Genomic DNA, 26,695 nt, shown 5'->3' with positions numbered 1-26,695 from the left:
GGTCAGGGTAAGAGAAGAGTTCAGTAAGGGTACACTGAGGTTGGAATTTGTAAAAGACCATCAGTCAGGATGAAGCAGATAATCTTTAGGCAACTTGCAGAGGTCTCCACAGACCCTGCATCTGAGAGGGAGACAATAAGCTCCCTGATAACCTGCTAGCAGGGCAGCACACATGCTCCTAGATTTCTGAAAGGTGTTGAAAGTAACTTCTTAACACAGGTCATGAGCCAAACAGTGCTCTTCTGGATCTGCTATTAGCAAACAATGTAGAACTTGTTATGGAAGTGATAATCAACAGCATCCCAGCCCAGAGCAGCCAGGAAAGAGGGAAGCTCAAGATCCTGAGGAGAATGAGGAAAACAAATAGCAGAATACACATCCTGAAGTCTAAGACAGCACCATTTGGTTTATTCAGGGAACTGGTAGGTGGGGTCCCATAGGAAGCTGCAGAATCTCCATCCTCAGAGCTTTTTCCAAAATCAAGTGGATGAACACCTAAGCAACATGGTCTGAATTCACTGTTAATCCTGCTTTGACCATATCACCAGACTAGATGACATCATAAGGTCTCTTCCAAACTGAATTATTAAATGATTTTATTGTTCTTTCTGGATTTTAATCCTAAAACCACTACAAATTGATGAAGTTACTGGAGTTGGAACACCTTTTCAAAGGCATTCCGTTAAGAATAACATTCTAGTTAAATATACTGGATTGTATAAAGTTAAAGTATAGTGGATTCTATAGATGGTATATAGTTAAGTATAATGGATTACGACTTTAACATGTATGACCAAGCCAACAAAATAGTCATGCATTTCACAACTTCCGTGAGATAAACTAGCTAGAAAACTAACTCTACAAACCAACAGAATAGCTTTCTCCTGCTCATTAAAAAGTACCCTTGATAGTCCTGTTGTGTTTTTCAAATCTTTTATTAGTTTTATGAAAGTTGTTTGCCTGTGCAAGACTAACAAATCAATGCATAGAGGCAGTTCTCAGTTTAGGAATTCCTAAAATTGCCCACCCACACAATGTTTCTTATATTAAAAGAAAGCAAGACAGGAAAGAACACAACTTACCAAGTGAGGATTAGAGTAGATAATTACTTCTGTCCTTGCCCAAGACAGAACAAAACTTGACAATACCACCCAAACACTATATATTTCTATTACTTGATTTGTTAAGTCATTCACCCTCTTAACATACCATTACAGTGGTTTTTGGATCTTTGCCAGCAAGGTGTCTCACAGCAATTTCTTCATCACATTTTCCAAAAGTAAAGTAGTTTGGATAGAAAGCACCAGCTATTACAACCTGAAATCAAGAAAGTATTTTGTAAAATGCAGCAGATTACAGTCAGTTTCTTGACAAGAGATACACTAGCAACACAAAGAGATACCAACAGATCTTCATATGAAGATTTTTTTCTTGTCTCCTTCCAGGAATTATGTAATTATGTAGTAAACATTAACTCATGCAAATCCTTAAAAACATACTTTCATGAAAAAAGTTCAGCTTCTGGAACAATTTTACATCATTTTAATATTTTTGTATGCAGACTTGCTCTAAGAAAACTATATTTGTTAGCCCTGATTTCAAGAGCAGCCTCAATTTTACATAAATTTACATAAAATAGCTACATGAAAGTTGTTCAGTTTTCATGTTACATCTTACACTATTTAACAATTCAGCTCTGAAAAGTTTACTGCTTACACAGTTAAACCAGTTGCCACTGAAACAATAAATAGATCTGTGAAAATAAAAATCACTACTAATCAGTCCAAATAAGACAAGAAATTTAACTGGAAATTTGACAACTTACAACAGCTGAAAGACATCTATAATTCCCCCCACTCTCAATAACTAACCAAGCCAGCGGTGGTCCAAATAGAGCACTCAGAACTAGGGCAAACATAGTTTTCAAAACTGTTAGTTCTTGATACGCAGTTTAATTCATCTCAGTATGACTTGGTTTTATTTTGATGAACTGTGAGAAGTGAAGGGACAGCCAGAGGACCAATCTAGTCTGAATTCTGAACCTTTAAAAGTAACATTATTTGTCCTAAATTGTCAAAAAGAATTACTTTTTTTTAATCTGTAATCTCAAAACCTACAGGGATTTTTGAAACACTGGTGTAATACTAGTTCATCAGTACTAGTATATAAAAATCCAGTTATAAATTTTGTAAATAATTGGTCTCTCCTGAAAAGTCAACAAAGCATTACCTGCAAAATGAAGCGCTGTTTGTATACACGTTCCTGATCCATAGCAGATGGTTGAGCATTAACACACATGTTAAATGCTCTGACTCGCTTTTCCAAGTTGTGAAATAACCGTGCCACCTGAAATTTGAACTCTAAGTTACATATTAAACAGATCAAAACTGTCCGCAAATTAAAATAAAATCTATTAGTAAAAGTCTAAATCAGTGGGCAAACTCCCTTTCCTTTTTAGGCGACTAGTATGCACTTCACCTAATATACTGCTTAGCATCTCTACTTCGGAAAATAATTTCAGTACTGTGACTTAAACAGTTTTCTTGACATCTCTTTATAAAGTAGAACTTCGTAGTCACAAAGCATATTATGCATATGTGATATAGAACAAAATTAGAAAAAGAACTGAAATAACCTTTTACAAGACGATATACTGATTTGCCATTTAAATTTTGGGTTTGTATCTTAAAAGGTAAAAAACATGCTAACAACAACCTGGACTTCTGCACCTAACTGTACCAGTGACCACACATGCTGCACACTCAGTTCAGCAGGCAACCGTGATGACTAAGTGAGACCAAAGTTATGCCCTACAGCAGAACATGGTCTGTTAAGCTTTCAATCCTAAGCGTTTCCAAGAAGCTTCCATAAGCAGCCACCGGTCCTCCAACCACACAGTGAATGCCTTTGCTGTCCCAACTGATTCTGGAACAAATGTAGAAAAGTACGGTCTGCTTAGCTGCTTCCTATCTACATTCTCCTTTCTGCTGCTGGCAGTTTTAGGATTGTAAAACTCCTGTTATTTTCCTCATAGGACAACTACCGTAATCAGAAACCAGCCTGTGTTGCTGCCTCAGTTCTGCAAATCCACTTCCACAGAGGGAATTATAAAATTAGTATCTGAATGTGTGGCAAATAAAAAGAAAACCAAATCTTTGTAATAAATATTAGTGTAGGTGTCCATTCTAAACCCCTTAACCATTATGTCTTGCACAATGTCTTCTTGGGTTATCTGAAACTGGGCCAAGAGAACACCAATACCCAGGAGGCTAATATGTAAGACTGATACTTCAGTTCTCCAGCTTTACACAATTTGCTTTTATCTTTTTTAACTTGTTATCAGCTATATAAGCTAAAAAACTATTGACAATTCTTATCCAGATGGTTGCTTACTATGAAAACCTTTCTTTTCCCCTATGCATTTTGAACACAGGCCCTACATTGCTCATGCCAAACATATGACCCGCTGGAGTAATGGGCATGGCCACGCTTTGCCAATCACAGTTATTGATGAGTTTTACTTATTTCCCCTCTCAACATACCACATTAAGCTTGAAGCTCTTTGTGATGCAGAGTTTTCATTTATTGCTGCAGTAATGTTAGCAACAAAGCCCCACAAATTTTCAAGTCCAGTCCTCATTATATAACTGCATTTGCTTAAAATTATCCTAACTATAAAACAAAAGTTACTTAACAACAGACAGCAGTCACACCACAACCAGTGTATCTGAGGGACCTACGGAATTAGCAAGTAATACTGGAGGTCTCAAAAAAATGTTAACAGTTAATAATTTAACACCACTTTGTTTATCCTAACAAAAGGAAAATTCCTTTCGTCTAAAAAGCTAGCAGTCTGACTGTTTCCAACCCCCACTTCTGAGCTAAAATAATACTGGATATGCCACTCCTACAGGCTCCACCAAGGGCCATCTCTCTATAGCTCAATTGTGGCTGTTAAGCTACTTAAAGAGTCCATCTTTCCCAGGCATGGGTACTTGGCTTTATTAACATATAAATGATTATCTGAAGTCCATTCTTCACAAGAGTGCATACCTGGCTTTGTTAACATTACAATGATTTTCCTCACTTCATTCCTTTCTTTGAAAGGGTTTATAAATGGGGTCTCTAGAACTACTTGAGAGAAAAGAGAGGAGCAGAGGGGGAAAATGCTGCCCAAATCTTTGCTGACTATGACCATAGGCAATAACACTTCTGTCTGATCTGTCTTAAATTGTACTTGGAGCCCCAATATTTTCCAACAACTTTAATGGTACTATCTCTCCTCCCCCAAAGAAACAAAACCTAAAAAGTCAGTTTACTTAAAGAAAATATCTGTGTATATATATATATATATAGATAAATACATAATAATACAGTAGGCTTATCCAAGATCTTAACATTTGCAGAAAATAAGGAAAATTAAATCCTTCTCTTGTAAAAATTATTATCCATTTCATCTTACCTCTCTGACCTTCTTGATATGGATACAATTTGATCGACCCCACTCAAGCTCTTCCTGGAAAAGAAAGTGAAAAGTGTAAACGCAAAAATTATTAGAAACTTGTTTCTTCTACTGCTAGTAAGCTCTTTCTCATATTCGTCTGTGTAGACAGAAATAATAGTTATATATAGTGATGGAATAATTTGATCTCATTTCACAGCATTCTTTGCATCCATATCGATCGAGTATTTTGACACATATGAAAATATAAGACAATTACATATTTGGCTAACAAACTATACTTTGGTTACCACCAGTGCAGCTGTTGGCCATCTAAATTTTTCATATAAACCCACAAATCGAACTCCTCTGTGTTGCTACTACAGAATCTACTTTAAGATGGACACTTCTTCCAAAAAAACAGAACTTCTTTATCTGGATGCATAACTTCATCAGACATATTCTGGCCATCTTTTGCTACTCATTATAACTCAGTGTATGTTACGAACTGGTGTCCATAAAGCATATTATGCTCTGAAAGAGGCAGAGAAATAAAAAAGTTTTATCTTATACACATAAAAGAAAGACTGGAGGCAATTATATGCATACCACTGTTCTTTGTGATTGACGCAAAAAATCGTCCATCTTTCAGGGTTTGGGGGGGGGGGATTTGTGTGGGTTTTTAAAGAAAATAAAAAAGACACCTATGCATATTAAAAATATTTCTTTCAACTATAGGTCAATTTCCCTTCTCAGCTTGGATTTCAAACCCTCTGGCCACTGTTGATCCATCTGTGAAAGGGACTACAGAAGGGATTGCCTTCAAATAGTCAGCACTGGATTCAGAGACTCATGTTTTCTCAAAGACTATGCTTCTATTTACTTATGAAAAATTGTAACTATTATAAAGAAGGATTGCTAGCAAAAAATCCTTACTAAGAATATAAAATACTCCAGCACTGAAGTCACCGAACTCATAAAGAAAAGAAGAAATAAAAGTTTAACTAACCTTGGGATGTCTCAGCTCCCCTTTTTGTCTGCAGGCCTGCCATGCCTAAGAAAGAAATGGTATAGTATTCAGGCACAAACTGTAGTGCTTTAGTAATAATTATTACAAATGTTAATGTGACATTTAAAACTATTAAGTTTTTTCCATACCTATACTGAAGATAATTTTTTAACACCGATTTAAAAACCACAAATGCCCTTGGGCTAAAACAGACTACTAATATTTAAGCACAAAAAAGTACAAGGAAATGTGAATCGCAGTAATTAAGGTTGGAGGAGACTTATTCAGACCAATTGTTCCAACATCCCAGAAGCAGGGCCAACTTAGATCAGGTTTTTGAGGATCTTGTCTATAAAACCCTGAGTAACCTTGACTGACCTCATGGCTGAACCTGCTCTCAGCAGGAGACTGGACTACAGACCCCCTGAGGTCCTTTCCAGCCTTAACTATTTCATAATTCTAGTCTAATATGATGCTCGCCTGGTTGGTTCCTAAGCAGATATAAATACTTCTCACTCTTATGAATAATCTTACTCTGTTTTGTTAAGGGTGGGCAAGAACTCTGGGTCTTCCTTTGCTTGTATGTGAGCACACAAAGTGGTGTAGCTGCAAAATGTAATTCTAAGAATGCATTACTGGAGGGCTGAAAGTGTTTCAGGGTTATAAATGTTGTACCATGACATGCTAAAGAACAATTGCTGTAGGAAGATAACTATTCTGCCTGCAAGTCAGCTTAGAGGTTATGGCATGCAATGCCGCACCTACAGATTGAAAAGGTAAACGCTATTGGATGAACTGTAATTACACATACTGCCTCAAACTTGCCATCAACTCCTGCAACTACATTGGAAACACAGCATTTAGATCAGTGAATTTCTGGGTTTTGGCACATTCCAAAAGCAGACTGAGCATATTATGTTCCAAGGCTTTAAAGGAGTAAGTCCTGATTTGTGTTGGGAGAGGTACAATAGCCACCCAATAATACAGCAACATACAACAGGCTATCCACCTAGTTTTCTGAGAGGAGATGGACTGAGTATTAAAGCACATGCAGACATTCATAAATAAATATAACAACTTGGATGCTTTGATTTGATGCTCCAATAGAGCAGGCTACTTTCAGAACCTTTCCCTTCTCTTTGTTTTGGGACAAAAGTAAGTGAACTGACTGATTCAGATACAGTTCTGACACAGATGCCTCCCAGAAAACAGGGCTAGAAGAGAAATTAACATACCCGGAATATTAATGAAAACAATTTCATTATTAGGCAGCAAATCTATGACAGATGCCTGCAGAATCATTTTCTTCTAGTTTGATAGCAAGCCACCTCATAATACAATTTTCCAACTTACTGTGGACACTGACTATTAGCATAGTTGAATAGCCAGACTGCACTTCCCTACCTTGATTGAGGCTGATGGACTGATTTTAAATAATGCTTTTGACATCCACCACTTCCATACCCAAGCCTTATATAATATGTCAGAAAAATTAACTCCACTTATTTGACATTATTTTTTCTTTTAAAAACTCTCACTTCTTTAAATAGTATCACTTAAACCAGGCTGATTAGCCTTTACTTCCCTGGATTCTCCTCTTTCTACTACCAAAGCTTTTGACCTTTTGCAATTCAATGAAAGCTTTTCATAAGCAAGGGCTTAAAAAAAGCCATGCTAACAATTGACAGAACTTCAGTGTACCCTGGAAGAAATCTAACCTGAACCAGTGAGTCTGAAAACAAGTTCTTTCCCTGCTCTCTTCTGATACTCAGCCATTCAAAACAAAGCTTTCATATCACTCACATATACAGATACTGTACTTGAAGCTCTGTTTGAATGTTTGTGTTTATTCTACAGGACAACATACTGGCTTATAGGATATCACCTTCAGATTAACAGGACACAAGGAAAATACAGTATACAACAGGATAAGGGGAATTCAGAAAAGATGATGCTTGAACCTCAGGATCAGTGGGTACATGTGGCATACTTGCCTATGTGTGCTTCAAAAATTCTGACACCAGAGTACAGAAAAGCCAGCTTTCACCAAAGTGAAAAAAAGGCCAACAGAAACAAAATGGAATAAATTATATCTGCAGCTGAAGATTTTGGAGTCTCCAGAATATTACAGAGCATGTCAGACCATCCGCAATGTAAAACGTTGGATTTTAAATAGTAAGTTCCTCTAGCAGAAGTCTTTCCTATGCTGTACCAGCTCCATTTGTACTACTGGGATTGACCTCTGTCCATGGTACTGTGCTACCAAACACCCAAGCGTACAGAAAAAATCACCTTTGGACAGAATAAAGTATTACAAAGTCAAAGCTATGAAGCCTGGAGAAAGGACACCAATCTCTGTACTAGAATTTACCAGTCCAAACTGCCCTCAGTTAAAAGGCAGCTAACAATATCACTGTGTCTCTGGCATTTTATTTTTTGTTATTACAATAAAAACCATCAGAACTAACAGTGTTATACAGTAGTACACAGCCTTCAAGAAGTACCATTAAGTAGCTAGGAGTAACGTAAAGTTTTTAAAAACTTCAAAGCACAACTGCTGCACTGATCCTACAAAGGTGAGGAGCTCCATCTTGGTCTATAGGATTTCACTGGAAAATAAGCCGGAAAAAAGATTTACCTTAAATGCATTCACAGTTGCAATACAGTCACTCTTACTATTCCCAGCAAAAAACAGTTTGTTCCTGGCAACACAAACAAAAAGAATTATGAACAATATTTTTTTTCAAACATTGATTGTATTATACAGCTCAGAATCCTACACTACTAACACTTTCCAGGACTTTTAATAAACAATGTCAATACGTTTATTGTAATTATTTGTTCTTATTCACATCTCCTTGCTTAAGGTAAACTGTGTGGGCAGGATAATAAAAAAAATAATCCTTCCAATTTTAAAAAGAACATTTTAATAGACACTGCCACATGTTCACATCAGAAAGGCAAAGCTGAACAATCAGGTCTTGTACTCAGAAAAGGATGAATTAGCTCTGTGATACTAATTAGTTCACATAGAAGTAGTTTTCAGTATCTCAGCTGCCATGGAAAAGCTGCTTTTTGCACTGCTTGGCATTTTGACAGAAAATTAGACTCATGACATGGAAAATTATATTTACTGCTCAACTTAGCCCTCTGCCCCCAAATGTAGACAGGAAGTTGTAAAACATCTAGGGTAATACCTGTATCCATCAACATGCTGCTTGAAAGGTACTGCAAAAAAATTCTGCAAAGAGAGTGCTGCAGCTGCAACAAAAAACAAATCAAAATGAAAACTTGCAAATCACTTGTTTTTAGAGAAGTGTTCTCACATGTTCTTTTTTCAGTTACCTATAATAAGGCATTCTTCTAAGCACCCGAAGACATGCCCAAGGACTATCAATTTTCCAAGATGCAAATCCACTGGCAACTGTGCCAATACCCTTCCTAAGAAAGTCAGCTCACCATCATGTGGGTCATCTTCTGTTTGCACACCAGTTGTAAGTGCTCCCAGCTAAAAAAATTAAAATGTATTCACTTGTAGGAGTTGACAAAGTAAATATAAGATGAGTTTGTAAGAAAACAAGACAAGAAGCAAGCAATTATCTCAAAGCAACATTAATTAGTATCAAAACTGTAATTAAGTTCTTAAATCAATTTTAAAAGCCTAGTATTTTGAAACCAAAGCTTCTACTACTTATACTGGATATAAAAGCAAGCTACAAATGATACAAATATGATTTCTTATGCATTTTGGAAAAGAAAAAGTTTAATGCAATGAGTGTTCTACTCCATATCAACTTTATAATTGAAAAGCAAAATCACCAACTTCCTTGTACAGGTCAGAAGGGGGATCTTCAGGCTGACCCCCTATACATAATAAGGTGTAAGAGGGTGATTTTGCTACTTATCAATAAACAATCTCACAGAGTTTAAGTTCTCTTACTTGTCTTCTGTTCTTTCTCACCACAGATGCCAGTTCATAAACTGTATCATTACTCCCCAATAAAATTATAATCCTGTTTTAATGAAGTAACTGCAGAAATTATGCGAAATGAACGGTAACCAAATGAGTCAAATGTGAGAAAAGATTCTCTAGACAGTTCCTACTTCAGGTTCCAATTAAGGCTACTACTACCTTAAACACCAAGAAAAATGCTTCTACAGTACATTTTTATTATCTTTATTTTAACATTAAAATAACGCATACCTCTTTCAGTTGAAATATGGTACGTTCAATGTCACCTACATCAGGTGGAGAAAGAGCTGTTGCCAGCAAGGCTTTTGGTCCCCCCATATCAAGCTTTTTTATTTTTAAGACTGTAGTTCCCAATGGACAACGCTGAAGGGAAGACAATGTTATTGTTACTTGCCCTCCATGGGAAGTGTGACAAAGTGTTTTATGAAAAAAAAGTTCAAGTTTACAATTTAGTAAAACCTGAAATTAATTTTGTGTAACCAAGGATATTTTTCTTTCGAACAGATTGTGTATTTCTAATCCACGTCCACTTTACTGCCATAATGCATCTCCTATGAAGAAAACTATGTGGAATGGTCTTTGTCAATTATTTGTCAACTTGGATTCTATTCAGTGTTGTGGTTATTAGTAACTATTCAAATCGTACACTGTCTTCAGGAAAAGTAAAGCAAAACTACTTTTTATTATCTCTGCTATGACCACATGCATTAAAAAAAAAAAATCTTAATGTTCCCCAAAAAGTCTTACCAGCATCTCAGGTACTGACTCCTCTGGAATAAAGTCTGTCCAGAAGTCCTTATGTACAAGCCTATAACAATACCCTTTGGAAACACGTCCAGCACGACCTTCACATAAAAGAACAAATCACCAATTTGTAAACTGCCCAAGTTTCAGGCTTTTCAAAACCCACCCATCTACAAGCCTTCTGGGCAGCTGAGCAGCTCATGACAGCTGATGCCACAAACTGACCAGTGTTTTGCTCTTGCAGCAGACAGGCCCAGTGGAGACATTCTCTCTGTCCTTTCCTACATAAGGATCAGATGGAATAATTTTGCTTTCATAGTAGCAGTGATTAACAAGAGAGTTTAAGTATTTCACTCAAATACTTCTTTCACATAATTGCCCTCAAATCAGCATCCATCTTTCTCAGTTGAAAAGACATGAGAAATCCTGCACTAAAATACACTTCCTCAAAACCAGGAAAAGGCAAGTCCTACCAAATCTAAATTTAATATAGATAAATACATCAATGCAAGTTTTAGAATACCCCCAAACTGACGATTCTATACGCAGAGTAAATACGTTTTGTGTTTGTTTCCTTACATGAGTATATTCAGATTTCCTATTTGACTCCATAGCTAGCAAAAACCTTCTGCATAAACAACTTAAGATACCATGATGAACAGCAAAACATCTTTATGATCTACTATTTATAGAAAACACTGATTCAGAAAGTCTGTCTTCACAAATCCAAACACCCATTCACTTCAACAAACTAAAGGGTACTCCACTCAGTGGGTTACTCCGCTGGACAGTTAGGCAATATTTTTAAGTCACATGCATAACAAGTCCAGGTCTGCTATACAAAATGCTGCTTCTACTGGTTGTATATTGGCTGGTATTGGATTTGCATGGCAAGGTTTTGGTAGCAGGGTGGCAACAGGCGTGGCTTCTGTGAGAAGCTGCTAGGAGCTTCCCCTATGTCCGACAGAGCCAAGGCCAGATGGCTCCAAGACAGACCCACTGCTGGCCAAGGCTGAGCCCATCACATACAGTGGTAGAGCCCCTGGGATAACAGATTTAAGAGAGGGAAAAAAATTGCTGCACAACAGCAGCCGGAAGAGAGAACATGTGAGAGCAACAACCCTTCACCCAGGTCAGTGAAGAAGGAGGGGAGGAGGTGCTCCAGGTGCTGGAGCAGATTCCCCTGCAGCCCGTGGGGAAGACCATGGTGAGGCAGGCTGTCCCCCTGCAGTCCAGGGAGGTCCACGGGGGAGCAGATCTCCACCTGCAGCGCAGGGAGGACCCCACGCCAGAGCAGGGGGATGTCTGAGGGAGGCTGTGACCCCATGGGAAGCCCGCGATGGGGCAGGGTCCTGGCAGGACCTGTGGCCCCGTGGGGGACCCATGCTGGAGCAGTCTGTTCCTGAAGAACTGCAGCCTGTAGGCAGGGCCCATGTTGGAGAAGTTCATGGAGGACTGTCTCCCATGGGAGGGACGCCACACTGGAGCAGGGGAAGAGTGTGAGGAGTCCTCCCCCTGAAGAGGAAGGAGCAGCAGAGACAATTGTGATGAACTGATCGCAACCCCCATTCCCTGTCCCCCAAGCCGCTCAGGGGGAGGAGGCAGGGAACTGGAGAGTGAAGCTGTGCCTGGGAAGAAGGGAGGGATGGGGGGGGAAAGTGTTTTAACATTTGGTTTTATTTCTCATTGCCCTACTCTGACTTGATTGGCAATAAATTAATTTGCCCAAGTTGAGTCTGTTTTGACTGTGACAGTAATTGGTTGAGTGATCTCTCCCTGTCCTTAACTCGACCCATGAGCCTTTTGTTGTCGTATTTCTCCCCCTGTCCAGTTGAGGAGGGAGGAGTGATAGAGCAGCTTCGGGGAGCACCTGGTGTCCAGCCAAGGTCAACCCACCACAAGCTGTAATTGTGAAGTCCTCATAATATTTAAAAATGAGGATATTTTTATATCTAAAGATGTCACTGTTTGCTTAGTACTCTTTTCGAGTGAAACTAAAAGATATTGATATTTAAGTGTACTGTCTTACTAGAAAAGCTGATATGAAATCTTATTTAACCTTGTGCTACAAACACTGGTCTACACTAGAGACACTGCTGTGGATATTTCATCTGATTTAAGAGTAACAAACAGATATGAAAGTTTCTTTTACTGCTGAAACTCACAAGTAGTTAATAAGTACCTAGCAGTACCTATCTCCCTTTTTTAAAAATGGCCCATGATTAAAAAAATGACTATTAAATAACAAAGAATCCTCATAAGCTTTATGGTCCATGAATTTTACTATTTTTCAATAAAATACAAACCATTTCTCTGGAAAAATACTTGAACAAAATAAAACATTCAGGCATAGTTGTTTAATCACATTTTAATATCCCGACATGGTAAGGAATTATGGTTTTATATAAACTATTCATGGCAAAAATAATCCATGTTTTTTGCTGTTAATGAAATGAAAAGCAACATAGAATTCTCCACGAGAGTTAGCTTCTAAAATTCTTTTCTATTACCTACTGTCATCTTACCTCTTCTTTGATGACAGTTTGTTTTAGACGCCCAGCAAAGTCTCAAACTTTGGTAATTAGTTTCCTCATCACAAACCAAAGTTTTAGTTAAACAGAAATCTATCACTGTAATTAAGGAGGAAAAAAAAGTTAGTATTATTATGAAACAATTTATCCTCATGGTAGTAGAAAAAACAATGGTTGATTTTCTGTTACAAGAGAAGTTTCAATTATTTGAAAACAGATCACGAGAACACTACAAACAACCAGACCAAGTTACTCTGAACATTAACAGAACTGCAGATAGATTTTAACATAAATTTGATAAACAGTCAGTGCAGATGACAAGCATTAAAAGGCAATAATTTCTGGATTTAGACATTCTGTATCAGAATTTGCATAATCTGATGCAATTATTATAAAATATAGTCAGAATGTGAATAAAGAGCTTAAGGTACTTGTGACATGAGGTCTCATTCTGCTTGTTACTGTATTTAAAATTATTTCCGCCCCCCTCCAGTAAAGATTAAAACCAACACCCCACTCAGTAGCTCTATTATTTGTTCATATGTTTAGATTTAAAATTGTTCCCTGTTGTGAAAGAAAGAATTCAACAACTGTCAAAATCAAACTCCAACAGCAATGCTTTGTGAAACGGTGACATGTTGTGGAGATTTAGGCTAGCATAAGTAAGGAAAACATTACAAATACAATGTATACACAATTACAAGATTTAGATGACTTACCATACTTAACATCAGGAACTGTTACAGAGCTCTCAGCTATGTTTGTAGATAAAATAACCTGAGTTTTGAAGCAAAAAATGAGCAATGAATGCATGAAGCAAAAATTACTTGCATTAATGTTTCTACATGAAAAATCCAACTTGCTGTGAAGACATATAAATGTAATGGCAACACAGTATTTCTGCTCTGCATATTATGAAAAGCAATACAACACAAGAAAACTTGTATTTTCTTGTCCTAAGATCAGAAAAGTATAATAAAGTAGTATAGCATTTGACAATATAGGGGAAGAAGGGAAATATTTCCTTATGTCTGTCATAACAAAACATCACACTGTTAGCAGTGATACAGGAAACCAAGATACTAGCCAAAATGTGGGTTGTAAAGCAGGCGAGATCCCCATACTGGGGGACTACTTTGCTATGCAGTGCCACCAGCAGCATGCCACTGTCATGCAGACTCAAGAATCAACATGCACAAACTATTCTGAAGGACAAAAAGTGTGTCATGCAATAATTTAAGGATACCTTCCTGTTACTTCTCTTGAGGTCTAAACGCTAGTTAAAGCAACAGCTTGGTAAGAAAAGCAATCAGTTTACATCTCGAAAAAAAACAAAACTGCTTTGCCCACACAAAATGGTTTCAGTTGGCACAGCTAATGTTAATTTATATACATTATTATTTGCTATTATTACTCTAGCAAAAGGTTTCACACACTTAAAGCAATTTTCAACAATATTTACTTTTCTGTAGCCAGGAACTGGAGCCAAAAATACATTACTTTGTTCCTCTAACGTCACACATGAGTGAAGTGGGTACACTTGCCACCTAAAGAAAATATATTAGTGAAATATTTACCGATGCAAGAATACAAAAATTAATTACACCTCTGTGCTAAATCATATTATGTACTTAGAACTCATACAGCTGAAGGATTCAAGTTTAATTAACTGAAACAAATGTGGTCTAACTTACCTTTTGTTACACATATTTGAGAGACATGAGTGCATGTAGCTTATTTCACTCAAACCTAGGGAAAAATAACCAAGAGTTTGTTTTCTTTTTAGTGATCACTAACAATTCTAAAAACCAATTCTCACGTCTACTTAAATTCTTAATTGACTTTCATTATTACCTCTTTTTCACCATATAATAAAACAGCAGAAGAGTTGAACAGTAACTGTAATAATGAATCACTGAAACAGAGTCAATTTTTCAAGGGTCATTTTGCATAATTTTACACTTACTAAAGTGGCAATATCAGATATAAAGGCCACCTATCAGTGTCCCATTATTAGCCCTCCCATTATTAGCCCCATATCAGCCCTTACAACTAACAGCGCTCACCAGATCCTGAATGTGTGGTTTAGGACAAATTTGGGTATTTCAGCCAAAAGAAGCTGTTTCCAAGAGCAGGGCCAAGGAGGGAAAAAAAAAGAAAAAAAAAAAGCTATTTCTACCTTAGCCATCTTAACTTTGGCAGTTCCAGTGCCCATTCTCTGGGGCATGGATTTCATGTCTGCCAGGGGAAATCTTACAATTAAGGGATTTTTGCTGTCTTCCTGAATAACTCCACAGGCATAAACCTGAGAAGCCTAGTTTACTATTTATTGACACTTCAATTCCAAAAGCCCCATCTTCAAAAATCTGTCCAACACTGGGTTTTCCTGGATGGGTATTAAAAACGAAATTAATCTGTAACTGCAGTACAGGATTGCTGCAATTTTCAGTGAGGCTAAATGCAGTTTGAGCACGTGGATGTGAAAGTTCTTGCATTCTTTAGATGACTTCAGAAGTAAGAAGGAAGGAAGACAAATGCCAGTGGAAGAAGAGAAATATTTTCAGGGAAGATAAGAGAGAAGAGTAACTTAAATCAGGAAAGAGAGGAAAGAAGGATATGTTATGGGCTGGAAATCATGATTGAGTTAAGCAAGGAAAAAAAGGCCAGAAAGCAAGAAACTGGGGCAAGGAAAGAAGAAATAGATTCAACAAGAAACCAATATGGTGGTAATGCAAGGCTGGCTGGGAAAAGAAATTGCAGGAGAAAATGGAGATTAGTCAACTACTGGAGTTAGAAAGACTGAAGCTGGAAAATGAGGGGAAGTGGCTACAGGTAAGGGAGATAAAAGAAGTCAGAGTTGGGGGGAGAACAGGTGAGTTGAAGGAAGAAAAAAAAAGTGGGGGGGAGGCAATCAGAAGGAAATTTAAAAGTTTCAGACGTGTCCTTTGTGTGAGGCTACCAGAGGGGAAAGCAATGTCATTACAACCTAAAAAAAGACAGGCAGGAAGCTTAATTTACATCACAGCTCAAATGAGGTAAGAGTGCTTGAGAATGCAAATAACTGGCCATATAACAAACTAAAGACTAGCACAATAATAAAGCAATTAAAGCTCTGAGCAAAACACCTTCAGCACTGTAGAGGAAAACATGCAGACTGGGAAATATAAAAATAGTACCACTTTTTAAGATTATTACAATATAGAAATAATGCATCTGTTCATGAACTAGAGTATGTAATTGAAGATACAGAGAAAACACAAGAACACCATGGTATGGTTTGTTTGGACACAGCCTGCCAGACATACTCGATCCCACTAGGTACTGCTCCACTATCTAGCTGTCTAATGCTTCCTACTTGCCATTCTGTCTGGTTGCATATCTGAGTAAGACATCAAGTCTTGAATCCAATTTATGTTTAAAAACAATTAAAAGAAGCTTGATCCATGATTGGTAGAAGCAGACTCTGCATAACCAATATTAATAGTAATTATTAATCAGTCTAGTAATTACTGACTAGACACAGCAGGCAGTGTCAGCTGCCCAGTTCTGGAAGTGACAAGGGTTGATCATGACACCTACAGAACAAAAGGCTGCCACCAGGAGAGACCAATCTTGGAATTAAACAGTAACTAGTAACAAAACCTGTTTGGCAAACATACCAGGACAGCAAGCAGAGCCAGGCATGGAGAAGTGCAAAAGAAAATACAAAACAGACAAAGAGCTTGACATGAGTAGAACAGATAAAAGCTTAGGACAGCAACAGCAGAACGAAAACCCTAAGGCTTTAAGCTATGCAATTCCTGCCATCAGCAAGCCCATGCGAAGCACAGAGAAATCAGGCCATCCCTGTCTTCTACAACCTCCTGAAGAGGATGATAATCTAATGTTGCTTTCATTTAGCCCATCAGCTAGTCTGGCAGAAGCAAGTCATATACTTGAAAGTGTAGCTTAGTGATGGTCCAGTCAACACAGTCTGACCTCTTTCCCAATCTATTCTTTAAAAAGTCTGAAGAACTATACATCAACATACATGCTCAAGAAACATCAAAGTTGCCACGTCAAGCACTCAAATAAAAAAAATGCCAGGATTAAGACTGGTTGTGCAAACTTAATGCAGCCCACTAGGAACATATTTATACATATATGTTAAAAAAATCACTACACAGTTTAACATGGCACTTTGTATCACCTACTACCTAGGGACGGACTAGCTCTGGAATCAAATGAGAACTGAGTACTGAAGGATATTTATCTGTAAAGAATCAGACTCGGTAACATACAAAAAATTAAGCACTGAACAAGACAGGCAATTACAACAGGAAGGGAAAACATGGCATCCTCCTCAAGACAGCTGCAGCTGCTCTACAGAAGTGGATTCTGCCCCATCACTGAGTTCCACCAAGACAGTGGGCAAAAATCACTTAACAATACTCCCCAGCACGGCACTACTCTTTCTGGCTGCTGATGCCTACTCAGCTTGAAATGTCAATGGGAGTGTTATTTTGAATGTACAGAATGCTGTGTAATTGTAAGCACTCAAAAAATCTAGGCATCTCAAATCAGTGCCCTAAATGTGGAGGTTATTTTTACCCAAATCTCTGTCTCAGCTGCCCTCTTGTAAACTGAAAGCTCTCCTCCCCTTTTCTCCATTTCTGTATACAGACTATTTGTGAAGAAAATTTCAAGAGGTATTTGCTAATTCTGTGTTCAAGATCAGTCTTGAGTACCCAGTTACAAAACAGGCCAAGGTCAAACACCAAACAACAACAATAAAAAACAAACCTGAGTACCAACTCATTCAGAAAGCACAGGTTTTCATGAATTTACCAGATGTATTTTAACAACAAGTTTCATTTTATCAGTTGCAGTTATAAGCCAGGAAGGATAGCAGCACAGTAAAAAAACCACCTCAAAGTGAAAGATAAAAAAGATCTGGGAATTGAAAGTGCTGAAGAGTAATTTCAGTCTGAAACGAAGACTCAGAAGGCCTGAGGAAGTCTGAAAGCACACCAGACAACCACCAACACGAGAGGCCAGAGGCAAGAGTGATGGTCTCCCTACTTCATTAATGGCAAACTGGAATGGGTCCTACATTGACATGATGAAGTAATTCCTTCTACCCATTGATTTTATAGAAAGTGTAACTCCAAAAAAGGCCACTCGAATGCCTTTTAGCTGGTGGGGAGCACCCTCCACTAAAAGCTACTCTGCAAGTGCACTATATTTTTGTGCTGGTGTGCTGTGTTTCCAGCCCTAGTGCTAAGCTCAATGCAGCAGGGAAATGACATTCATAAAGATTTTACAGAGAGTTAGAAAGTCCTGGTAGTGACAGACCTCTGTGCCCAAGGAAACAGCTGCTCCTGACTCCAAGGTGACTCTCCACTAGAACGTAACCAAGTCTTTTCAAAGTTTTCAACGAGCAAACATTCATGTCCATGAAGAACACTTGAAACCACCAGGTAACAGGTTTGCGATGCTCAGGAAACCTAGTCTGCAGCGTAGTTACACAACACTTAGTGTATGCTTTTGTTTTGGCTGTCATTCTTACTTGAACCTCTCAGCTAGATGTTAGAGGCAGTGTAAGATAACTTAGGTTTACTGTTTAAAGACAACTAAAACTATATATAACCAGTTCTTTGACCTTTAATTGCTATGTCATCGTGCATGCTTTTGAGCATTCCTAGTACACCAACCAATGTACATGGAAAGGAAAAGGTGAATTATAGCTTTTACAACAAGAATCTAAATAAAGACTACACTACATGCCGATAAGAAAATATCCTTAAAAGAATCCTAGGAACTTCATACAATATTTAATAACTAATCTAAAAGACTGAGCAAATGAATTTCTGTGGATTAACTGTAGAATTAATTGTACTACTGTAATTCCATTTCTAAAAAGTACAAAGTCTTAATCTGCAACTCACAGCTCTTCCAATTATTGCCATATTTAAATAGGTTTGCAAGAAAAACACCGAAATAGACCAATCAACCACAGTTAAATGTGTCTAACAAATCCCTGGAGGAAGTGCCAGAAGAAAGCTCATTAGATGACAAATAAGGAAGAAGAAAGTTATTAAGATATATACTCACCTGGTAAAAATACCAGCACACTTCCACGTTCTGATGTAACACTCAAGTTTCTCTTCTCCCTAAGAATGTGCAGTTTCATTAGTTTTACAGCCTCAGTCTACTTTATTGCCTCAAGTTGTTTTATTCTGAAAGAACAAGCAGAACTGCATACTTTTTGTCACATGTATTATTTAAACTTCATGAAGAAATGGAATTCAAAACACTATTCACAACCACGTTTTCTGAAAAACACAGTATATAAACACTGGAACTAGATCATTAGGTTTAGTTTTGTCTTCAAAATTATGTCAAAACAGAAACATTCATATTTAGCAATGAAATGAATCAAAACTAGGTTAAAGATCTTAAAGTTAAAACGTAGTACATTAAACATGTTCATGACAAACTTAGAGGGAGACATCTTTGATTAACCTGTTACAAGTCAAGAAGCTAAAATCACCTTAACATAATATAGAACTCATTTTTTGTTGTAATCATTCCTGATGTAAATTTTTTTCAGGCATCTTGAAAATATCTACTCTCAAACTATATAATGAACGGAAAGTATAGGTTTTTAATGGAAGGTATATAACAATGGATGTTTGTAATAGCCCTTTTAGTATTTGAAAGCGGAAATGCTAATGCCTTCATGTTTGCTTATAAAATGAACCTTATTAGTAAAAGGTAGTCTCATTTGACTATTCTAAACTACAGTAAAACACCAACACTTGTACTTCAGTGGTTCACTTGCTAACTGCTCAGGTGAGCTTAAGTAATGCTTTCTTAAAATTTCAAAGTTTATGTAATACTAAGTTTGAAAAAAAAAAGCTTAAAAAATATTTTTCTTCAGCATACTGTTATAAATAATTAGAACATACGGGAACAAAAACCATTCGTGAACTAAATATACACTCAGTGATAGACCAAAGTTGTAGAAACAACTTTATTACATTTTCAGATACTAAACAACAATTTACAAAACACAGAGATTAACACCGATTAGTATTTACTTATTTCAAAAGACAGTAAGGCATTAGTTAAACAGCCAGTGAAAATTCATGCCTTGTTTGTATTCTTTTTCCATGGCCTAATGTATGTTTTAGTTCACAATACAAAATAATAGTTCTGATTTTATTCTTCATATAAATAATATTCAGCTCTGGTCTGTAGCAAAGAATCTAGTTTCCATATGACATGGCTGGCTTGAGGGGTAACTTACACTCCAGGGCATGAAGTGTATTTCAAGAACACAGGGCATTCAGTAAGACTTACAAGCAGTCTTAGTATGACTACTGTGAGTAGAAATTACACGAATATATAAGATAAAAGCAGAGATGCATAGAAAATTAAGGTACCACTATTAGCTGCTGCTGTTCCTTAATTAAAGTGTCATTTCCCCAAAGAACCACTGATTCCAGATCTTGAACTGTATCTTACCTATTGCACTTCATCTCCAACTCATCAAATGACTGAATCAAAGCCACTGCTACTTCATACAATTCCCTTACTATCACGGGTTCCTCAATTCTTTGAGAAGGAAGCTGTGTGGAGAAGAAAGTATTGAGGTTAACACAGGCTAAAAGACTGTAGATCACCTACATGTGTCGATTTGTCAAGAACTTTTTGATTAAAATTGATCCAGCACACAAGCTGTACAAAGAAGTAACTTAATCTGGAGCATTCATTACCTTCTGAACAGACATTTTCCTTCAAGCACCCTACCATTCTAATGCTAACAAAATACTTCTGATATTTACCTAATTAAGATAAGCACTAGGCCACACTCAGTCCCCTAACATCTGCAGGACATACTCCTTATCCAGAAGTGTTAAGCACATCAGACTAACTACAACCCAGGGAGGGCTGGATGGAGATTAACAGGATGACAAGGAGAGGAATTTGTATAAGGCAGGCACAATCCTTCTCACAGGTGCTATAATGCATGTCTCCACCCGATTGCCAAATAAATCACATTTTTTTTCACATACTTCTCTTTTAAATTGTCTTTGCATTTAAGGGATCTTGTGTTTTAGGTCATACCCTGTCAAAGACCTGTGGTTCTGTTGTACACAATATAACCACAATGACTCTATGTATACTGTTTTCTAGCATTCTGTCACAAACTCAGGGCTTCAATATCTAAGAACACAAACCATCAAGTCTTCAGAGCAAAGACTGTAACTTAATCACATGTCAGGTTTAAAAACAAAATGCTTAATGAACTAGACATGCTCTGGGAATGGTCTATAATATTACACGTTTTTCTCTTGTAGGGAAAATGGCTTTTGATAATTGCTCACCTTTCAATTCTCAGGATTTCTCCTCATTCTAGTGGAAACTCTTTACTAGACTAACCACTATCTCTAACTTTTCTAGACTTGTATTACAGTGTAATCTGCCCTCTACATACTTCACATTATTAGAAAACCTACATTCAAACTGCACTTTTCTTCCTCTTATTATGCCTTTGAAGTTCTTTCCTCTTCCCTCCCTCCACCCTCAAGTGAAATATTTTATTTACTTTTATGCTGAAATCTGACAGCTTAAGTCATCCAAGATTTTCCCAAGAAAACCAATAGGTTCAAGTGATAGTGTGTGTGTATGCTTTAAGAAATCATGTATCTTCTCGCTAGCTAACAAGCCTCCATTTTTATGTTTATGCTCAACCAAATATTAGTCCTAGCCTATCAGCTGCCTTCACCTGCTGCTTGATACACTACAATAGTATTTTATTATTCAAATACAGCTTTATTTAGGCTTGGACTTCTGATTTTTACTTTTAAGGAACAGTACAATAATTAAAGCAACAGTGAAAATTAAGCATTTGTGCTTTAAGCATAACACTCCCTAAGAACTGGACCACACGGTAACAATAAAAATGCAATAGTGAGTAGTAACTGGTAAATCCGTGCAGATAAATACCAACATAAAGTAAGATGCAGCTGTAGCCAGGGACCTTTAAGGAGGATATAACATGTAGGGAAAAAGCCACTCCTAGAAAGAATAATTAAAAATGCAAGCTGAACAGCTAAGAGTAATACTTAAGGTTTCTATACACAAAACTAATATATTCCAGGTTTCCCTGTAAAAGAAGAAGGTATTTACCAATTGTCCACATTTCACAGAGATTTGCTCTTATTTTAATCAAGCACAAAATTAGGATTACACGCTTACTGCAAGTCAGTTACCATATAAGCAAAAGAGGGTTCTGCACAAGTTTTCAATGAGCAAAAAAGCAACTGAAAAAGATATACTGATAAAGTTGGAATGCATCATATGTGTACTGATAAGAGTATCATTCACATAACTCAAACCTCAATCGTCTGAAGTGTAACCCAATGTGTAAGCCTATGCATCTGAGGATTACAAATTTCAGATACAAGCAGATGGTGTATTGGTTGAAAATAAAGAACCACCTGGACCAGCTACTTTGATCATATGAAAACAGTTATCTTTCAATGCAATGCTGCTGAAAGGCAAACATGACCCTAAGATGAATCACAAAAGGTCATTCTAAGAGTGTGATATGTTAGTGACACTGTACAGAACTGCCCCTCACTCTGAAGTGACACAGGTCTCGTCTAAAGTTTTCAGTCAACGTACTTGCCAGCCTTTGAAGTAAAAGAACTCTTGAAGCCAACAGATACTCAGTTTGTGATGCTGGGACTGAAATACATCTCCAGTTCTTACCAGGTTTTAAGGGGATCAGCCAAAACTTGAGCAGAAGCGAATTATGACTACTTCAATGACCAGAAGAATGAAGAGACTTTCTTGTATGAGGAGAATAGCAAAGACTTACCTTATCTAACAAAGCAAAACAAAAGCCAGAAAGAGGTATTACTGCTACCTATAAAGCTATCCAAGAGTAAATAAGAATGTGGGAAGGGGAAGAGTTACTTTAATCTTGAACACACCCCCCCTCCAACCCAAACAAAAACCACCATCAAAACCCACAAAATAAACAAACCAACCAAAAAAACACAACAGTTTTAGCTCTAATCTGTCACAGTCTCCCAAAGTGTTCTTGGGAGAAAAGGCAGAGGAAGCAGAAGTGTCCTTTCATTTGCTTCTTTCCCAGCTCCAACACTGAAACTGCATATCTAAGTTCAAGGTTCAGTGCCAAGAGTTCTAACTTCATCCAAAAATCTTGCCTGCAACTATACACATCTGACCTCAGAGAGATGTTTCAAAGAGCTAAAACTGCAGAAAACTGATCTAAACTGTTAAAATGAAGTTAGTTATTTTTCTACCAGTTTCCCTTTCTGAAGGAGCTCACAACAGAATCACAAAAGCACTACTGCTACCACCAATTTGGCAACACTGATTTAGATCAGCTTTTGCTACTGCAACCTCAGTCCTCGCCTGTCCAACCCTTACCAGAACAGTCAACCTGTAATACTACATCATGTCAACCCTAGGTTGCCTTGGTGTCTGCAGAAAGACCACTTTCTGAAAAAACAGAGAAAATTATCTTACTTTCTTCTGGTAGAAGATGGATTGAAGGATCAAGAAAAGCCATCTGTAAGAACCTGACAATATTCTTTCCTCTTCTCTGACCCCCTTGAATCAACTAGCCAGGTAGACTTTTCAGGTGTACAACTCTGTCAGTCCCAGAGCTTCTTAACTGCATTTTACACCCACTATAGTAATGCTTTTCCAATGAAGCTTGATAAGTCCATGAGAAACCACAGACAACATTCTAGTACTTTTGAGAAGTAGTACTTTTTTTCCTAATATATGTGATAATCTAAGGAATTTATCTTTTCTGGGCTGCTTTAACATAAGATTTTGGGGTTTAGATTATCTCTACTTAAATAACTGTCAAATTTGTCTTTTTAATTTTGTTACCAATTGGACTTTTAGTGTTCTTTAACATGACAAGACTGCCACATCACTCCTAATAAAAGGTAACGATGTGCCAAACAGCAAATCCAAAAGCCCAGTCAGAGCTGACTGAAGTAATACAACATAACTGGAATAGCTTTTGACAGCAGGTCACTACCTTTCATGTGGAGTCTTGACTTCAGTTCCAGGTATATGAAGGAGTTTTTACACTTGAAAGCCAAAAATGGGACTCTCTTTCTTGCCTCAGGAAAGAAGTAGAGACATGGCATTTCACAGACTTACCAAGACTAACATCTAAGTCCCCTAGTTGCTTACAGTTCTTCAATTTACTCACAGAATTAACTATACAATTAATTTGCATTTGATATCTCCAATACTATACTATAGCAATAGGTAAGCATTTACACAACTAGCTTTAGATTTGCCTATAGATGCAGCCTTCATGCATCTTTCCTCAAAACCTGTGTTTCACCGATTCCTTGGGGCTTAGAGGGTGCTGATATGACAAAATAATGATCCAGTTAAATATCCAGAACAATGTGCTTACAAAGGCCATTATGCCAAAAGAAAAAGAAACTACTTTTTATAAACCTATACTAAAAAATTAAACAGCAGCACCTATAAATAACCCAATATTTGGGCAAGGGTAAGCCAGTGCTACACCAAAGGGTGTTTCTCCCCTCCTTCCCTCTTATTTTTATTCCTTCCTCCAAATGAAGCAATTCAAGTGGCAAGGTTTATCTTTAATTCAGCTAGATGTCTACCTAGCCATAGCAAAGGAATTACTGCAAACAGGCACACAGGGAAAAACAAACAAACAAAAACACCAACAAAAACCCCAACCCCCCAAAACCCAACCACACGGCATTTCTATTTATCTTCCAGATCACAACTGGCATCAATGAATTCCCAAATTATCCAAGTCAGAACTGCTCAAAAAAATTTTTATTTTCAAGCATAGTTTTAAAACATTATCACCTACAGAAATGAGTGACATGTTAAAGCCAAGAGCTCTGCAGGATTCATAAAAGAATTCTACATTTATACAGTAATTATTTTAAGGTTTTTTGAGAAGGGACAAAGGTTCATACCTCACAGCAAACGAGACAGTTATAAAGGACTAAACTAATTTCAATCAAGATGCTTTAAGGAAAGAGTTACGATTTATGTAATCTGATATTATAGTTATTAATTTTAAAATCAAAAGGAAACTTGGAAAAATTTCTGGAAAAATTTATCTAAAAAGCAAAGACCGTTTTTTCTTTTAACTTCTATATTCTTTTATGTGAATTTTACAGGCTTCTATAGGCAAGAATAAAATACTAAGAACTAAAGCCCGAAGCCTGTACCTCAAGCAGTTATCTAATTGATTTTGGTTTTAACATGATGAAAGATGTATCCCTGCTTCCACATGGCAGCATTAACTCATTAACTGCCTTAACACTCAGGCTCTGCTTTCCTTTTCATTAGGATGTTACATAAACATGGTAGGTCTAAGAAGACTTAAGTATTTTTTAAAATAAAACTACTATTCAGAGAAAATCTCCACACATCGCACCATAAGAAACAAGATGCAAGACTAAACACCAGTGCTTTCCAATTCAACTTCTTTTTTTCATACATATTAAAAAAAAAAAAAGGAAGAAAATCAAGACACTTATGTCCTTCTATTGTTGCCCTAAGGTACAAATAACTTCTTGGACAATCATACTCTTCTCCTACTGAACAACAGAATGGCTATAGCTAGGACAACAGAACAAAAAGAAACAGATGAAAACTTAAAAAAAATGAAAGCTAAATGCTCATATACACAGAGAAAGTAAAAAGTATAAAAAGGCATAAGTAGTGACAGCAGTTCCTTTTGTTAATGACCTTTGAGGTGAAAGGTGCGGCAGCTGTCATTCAGCTCAAAGTGCAGCTGTGACAAATGCAACTTGACTTAAGTAGACTTACTGAATTTCTTGACTAGCTTTTTGTTGTCATCTATCATCAAAAATCTTTTACAAAAAGTCATGTATTACATAATCTCCTCCATATTACCTATCTGAGCTGCCATACTAACATATAAAAACTGACGGGCCAACTGCTATATGCATTTAGTTTATTTTTCTGGCTGCATTAAAATTTCAACAGTTGACAGCCTTCTATTTTAGCTTGCCTGTGTTGAGGCATAACCAATGTCTGTGCTGTGTACAGCATAAGCAATTATTTTCTTCTGGGTTTCCCATAAACTGTTTGTTTTATTTCTCTAATTTAGTTTCTGCATAATTGAGGGATAAAAGCTAAATCGTAACAGTATGTTCACATACTGCTACTTTTTAAGTGCATCCTGTGTTTTCTTCATTGTATTAACATTATAACAGTGTTCTGAATTATCAGAATTGACCAATAATTACTTCCATGCTCCAGTTATTTTTAAGAGTGGTTGTCACTATTAAAGCTTGAGTGCATTTGTTCTACTTTGCTTTAACCTGTTTATTTCACCTTGGACCATAATACTGAAAGAGTTCAGTCACTGAATTAAATTCCTATACAGCCGTTTTTTAACTGTAAAACAAACTTCTATTATAAAACCACAGATACCAGATTAATTCAAACCTACATTTATTCTTTCATTATCTGTTGTCTATGTAGATACATGCTATACAATAGCATGTCAGAAGCTCTACAAACAAATATACTGTGCAGTTTAAGCGCTAAAGATTGAGAAAGCAAATGAATCTTCAGCAATTACTACCCTTCTTAGGCACTAAAGCAGCAATTCTCCAGTGCAGCCACACAGGCTGTTAAGTAGCCACCAGGGATTTCATGAATATCTAGTATTCTAATGTATTTTCATTACTCAAAATTACATATTTGCCATGGTGGCCTACATGGCTACAACAGAAATATGTTCAAAACTACTGTGTAACAGCTCTGGGACTATTAAAACAAAAGAAAAAAAAAAGGAAAAACAGGAAGCACGTAAGCCTCAGCTGGTAGATGAAGCCAACTTGGCTAACACCAAACTTCTAATCATAAATGCTTCTTTTCTCATGACTCTCTTCCATTCCTGGCTTTTTCTGCCTTTGATACATAAC

At 37.0% G+C, this 26,695-nt stretch overlaps 1 protein-coding gene across 1 annotated transcript in view; it reads right to left on the bottom strand.

The window, feature by feature from the left end:
- TDRD9 (tudor domain containing 9) overlaps positions 1-26,695 on the bottom strand; it is an 86,278-nt gene that overhangs the window by 20,484 nt on the left and 39,099 nt on the right. Inside the window, exons 8-22 of the mRNA XM_010565449.1 lie at positions 20,208-20,311; positions 18,792-18,841; positions 14,393-14,447; positions 14,161-14,245; positions 13,418-13,475; positions 12,693-12,797; positions 10,171-10,268; positions 9,655-9,786; positions 8,796-8,958; positions 8,648-8,711; positions 8,089-8,152; positions 5,451-5,495; positions 4,463-4,516; positions 2,230-2,346; positions 1,210-1,317 (exon numbers count right to left, since the gene is read on the bottom strand). Of these exons, the coding sequence (XP_010563751.1) occupies positions 1,210-1,317; positions 2,230-2,346; positions 4,463-4,516; positions 5,451-5,495; positions 8,089-8,152; positions 8,648-8,711; positions 8,796-8,958; positions 9,655-9,786; positions 10,171-10,268; positions 12,693-12,797; positions 13,418-13,475; positions 14,161-14,245; positions 14,393-14,447; positions 18,792-18,841; positions 20,208-20,311 (1,302 nt within the window). The remainder of the gene's footprint in view (positions 1-1,209; positions 1,318-2,229; positions 2,347-4,462; positions 4,517-5,450; positions 5,496-8,088; positions 8,153-8,647; positions 8,712-8,795; positions 8,959-9,654; positions 9,787-10,170; positions 10,269-12,692; positions 12,798-13,417; positions 13,476-14,160; positions 14,246-14,392; positions 14,448-18,791; positions 18,842-20,207; positions 20,312-26,695) is intronic.

Source organism: Haliaeetus leucocephalus, unplaced genomic scaffold (genome assembly GCF_000737465.1).
Source record: "Haliaeetus leucocephalus isolate CR32 unplaced genomic scaffold, Haliaeetus_leucocephalus-4.0 Scaffold191, whole genome shotgun sequence".
In the NCBI taxonomy this organism is placed as follows: Eukaryota; Metazoa; Chordata; class Aves; order Accipitriformes; family Accipitridae; genus Haliaeetus; species Haliaeetus leucocephalus.
The sequence above is the reverse complement of the archived record's forward strand: the minus strand, read 5'-3'. Positions and strand labels throughout refer to the sequence as shown.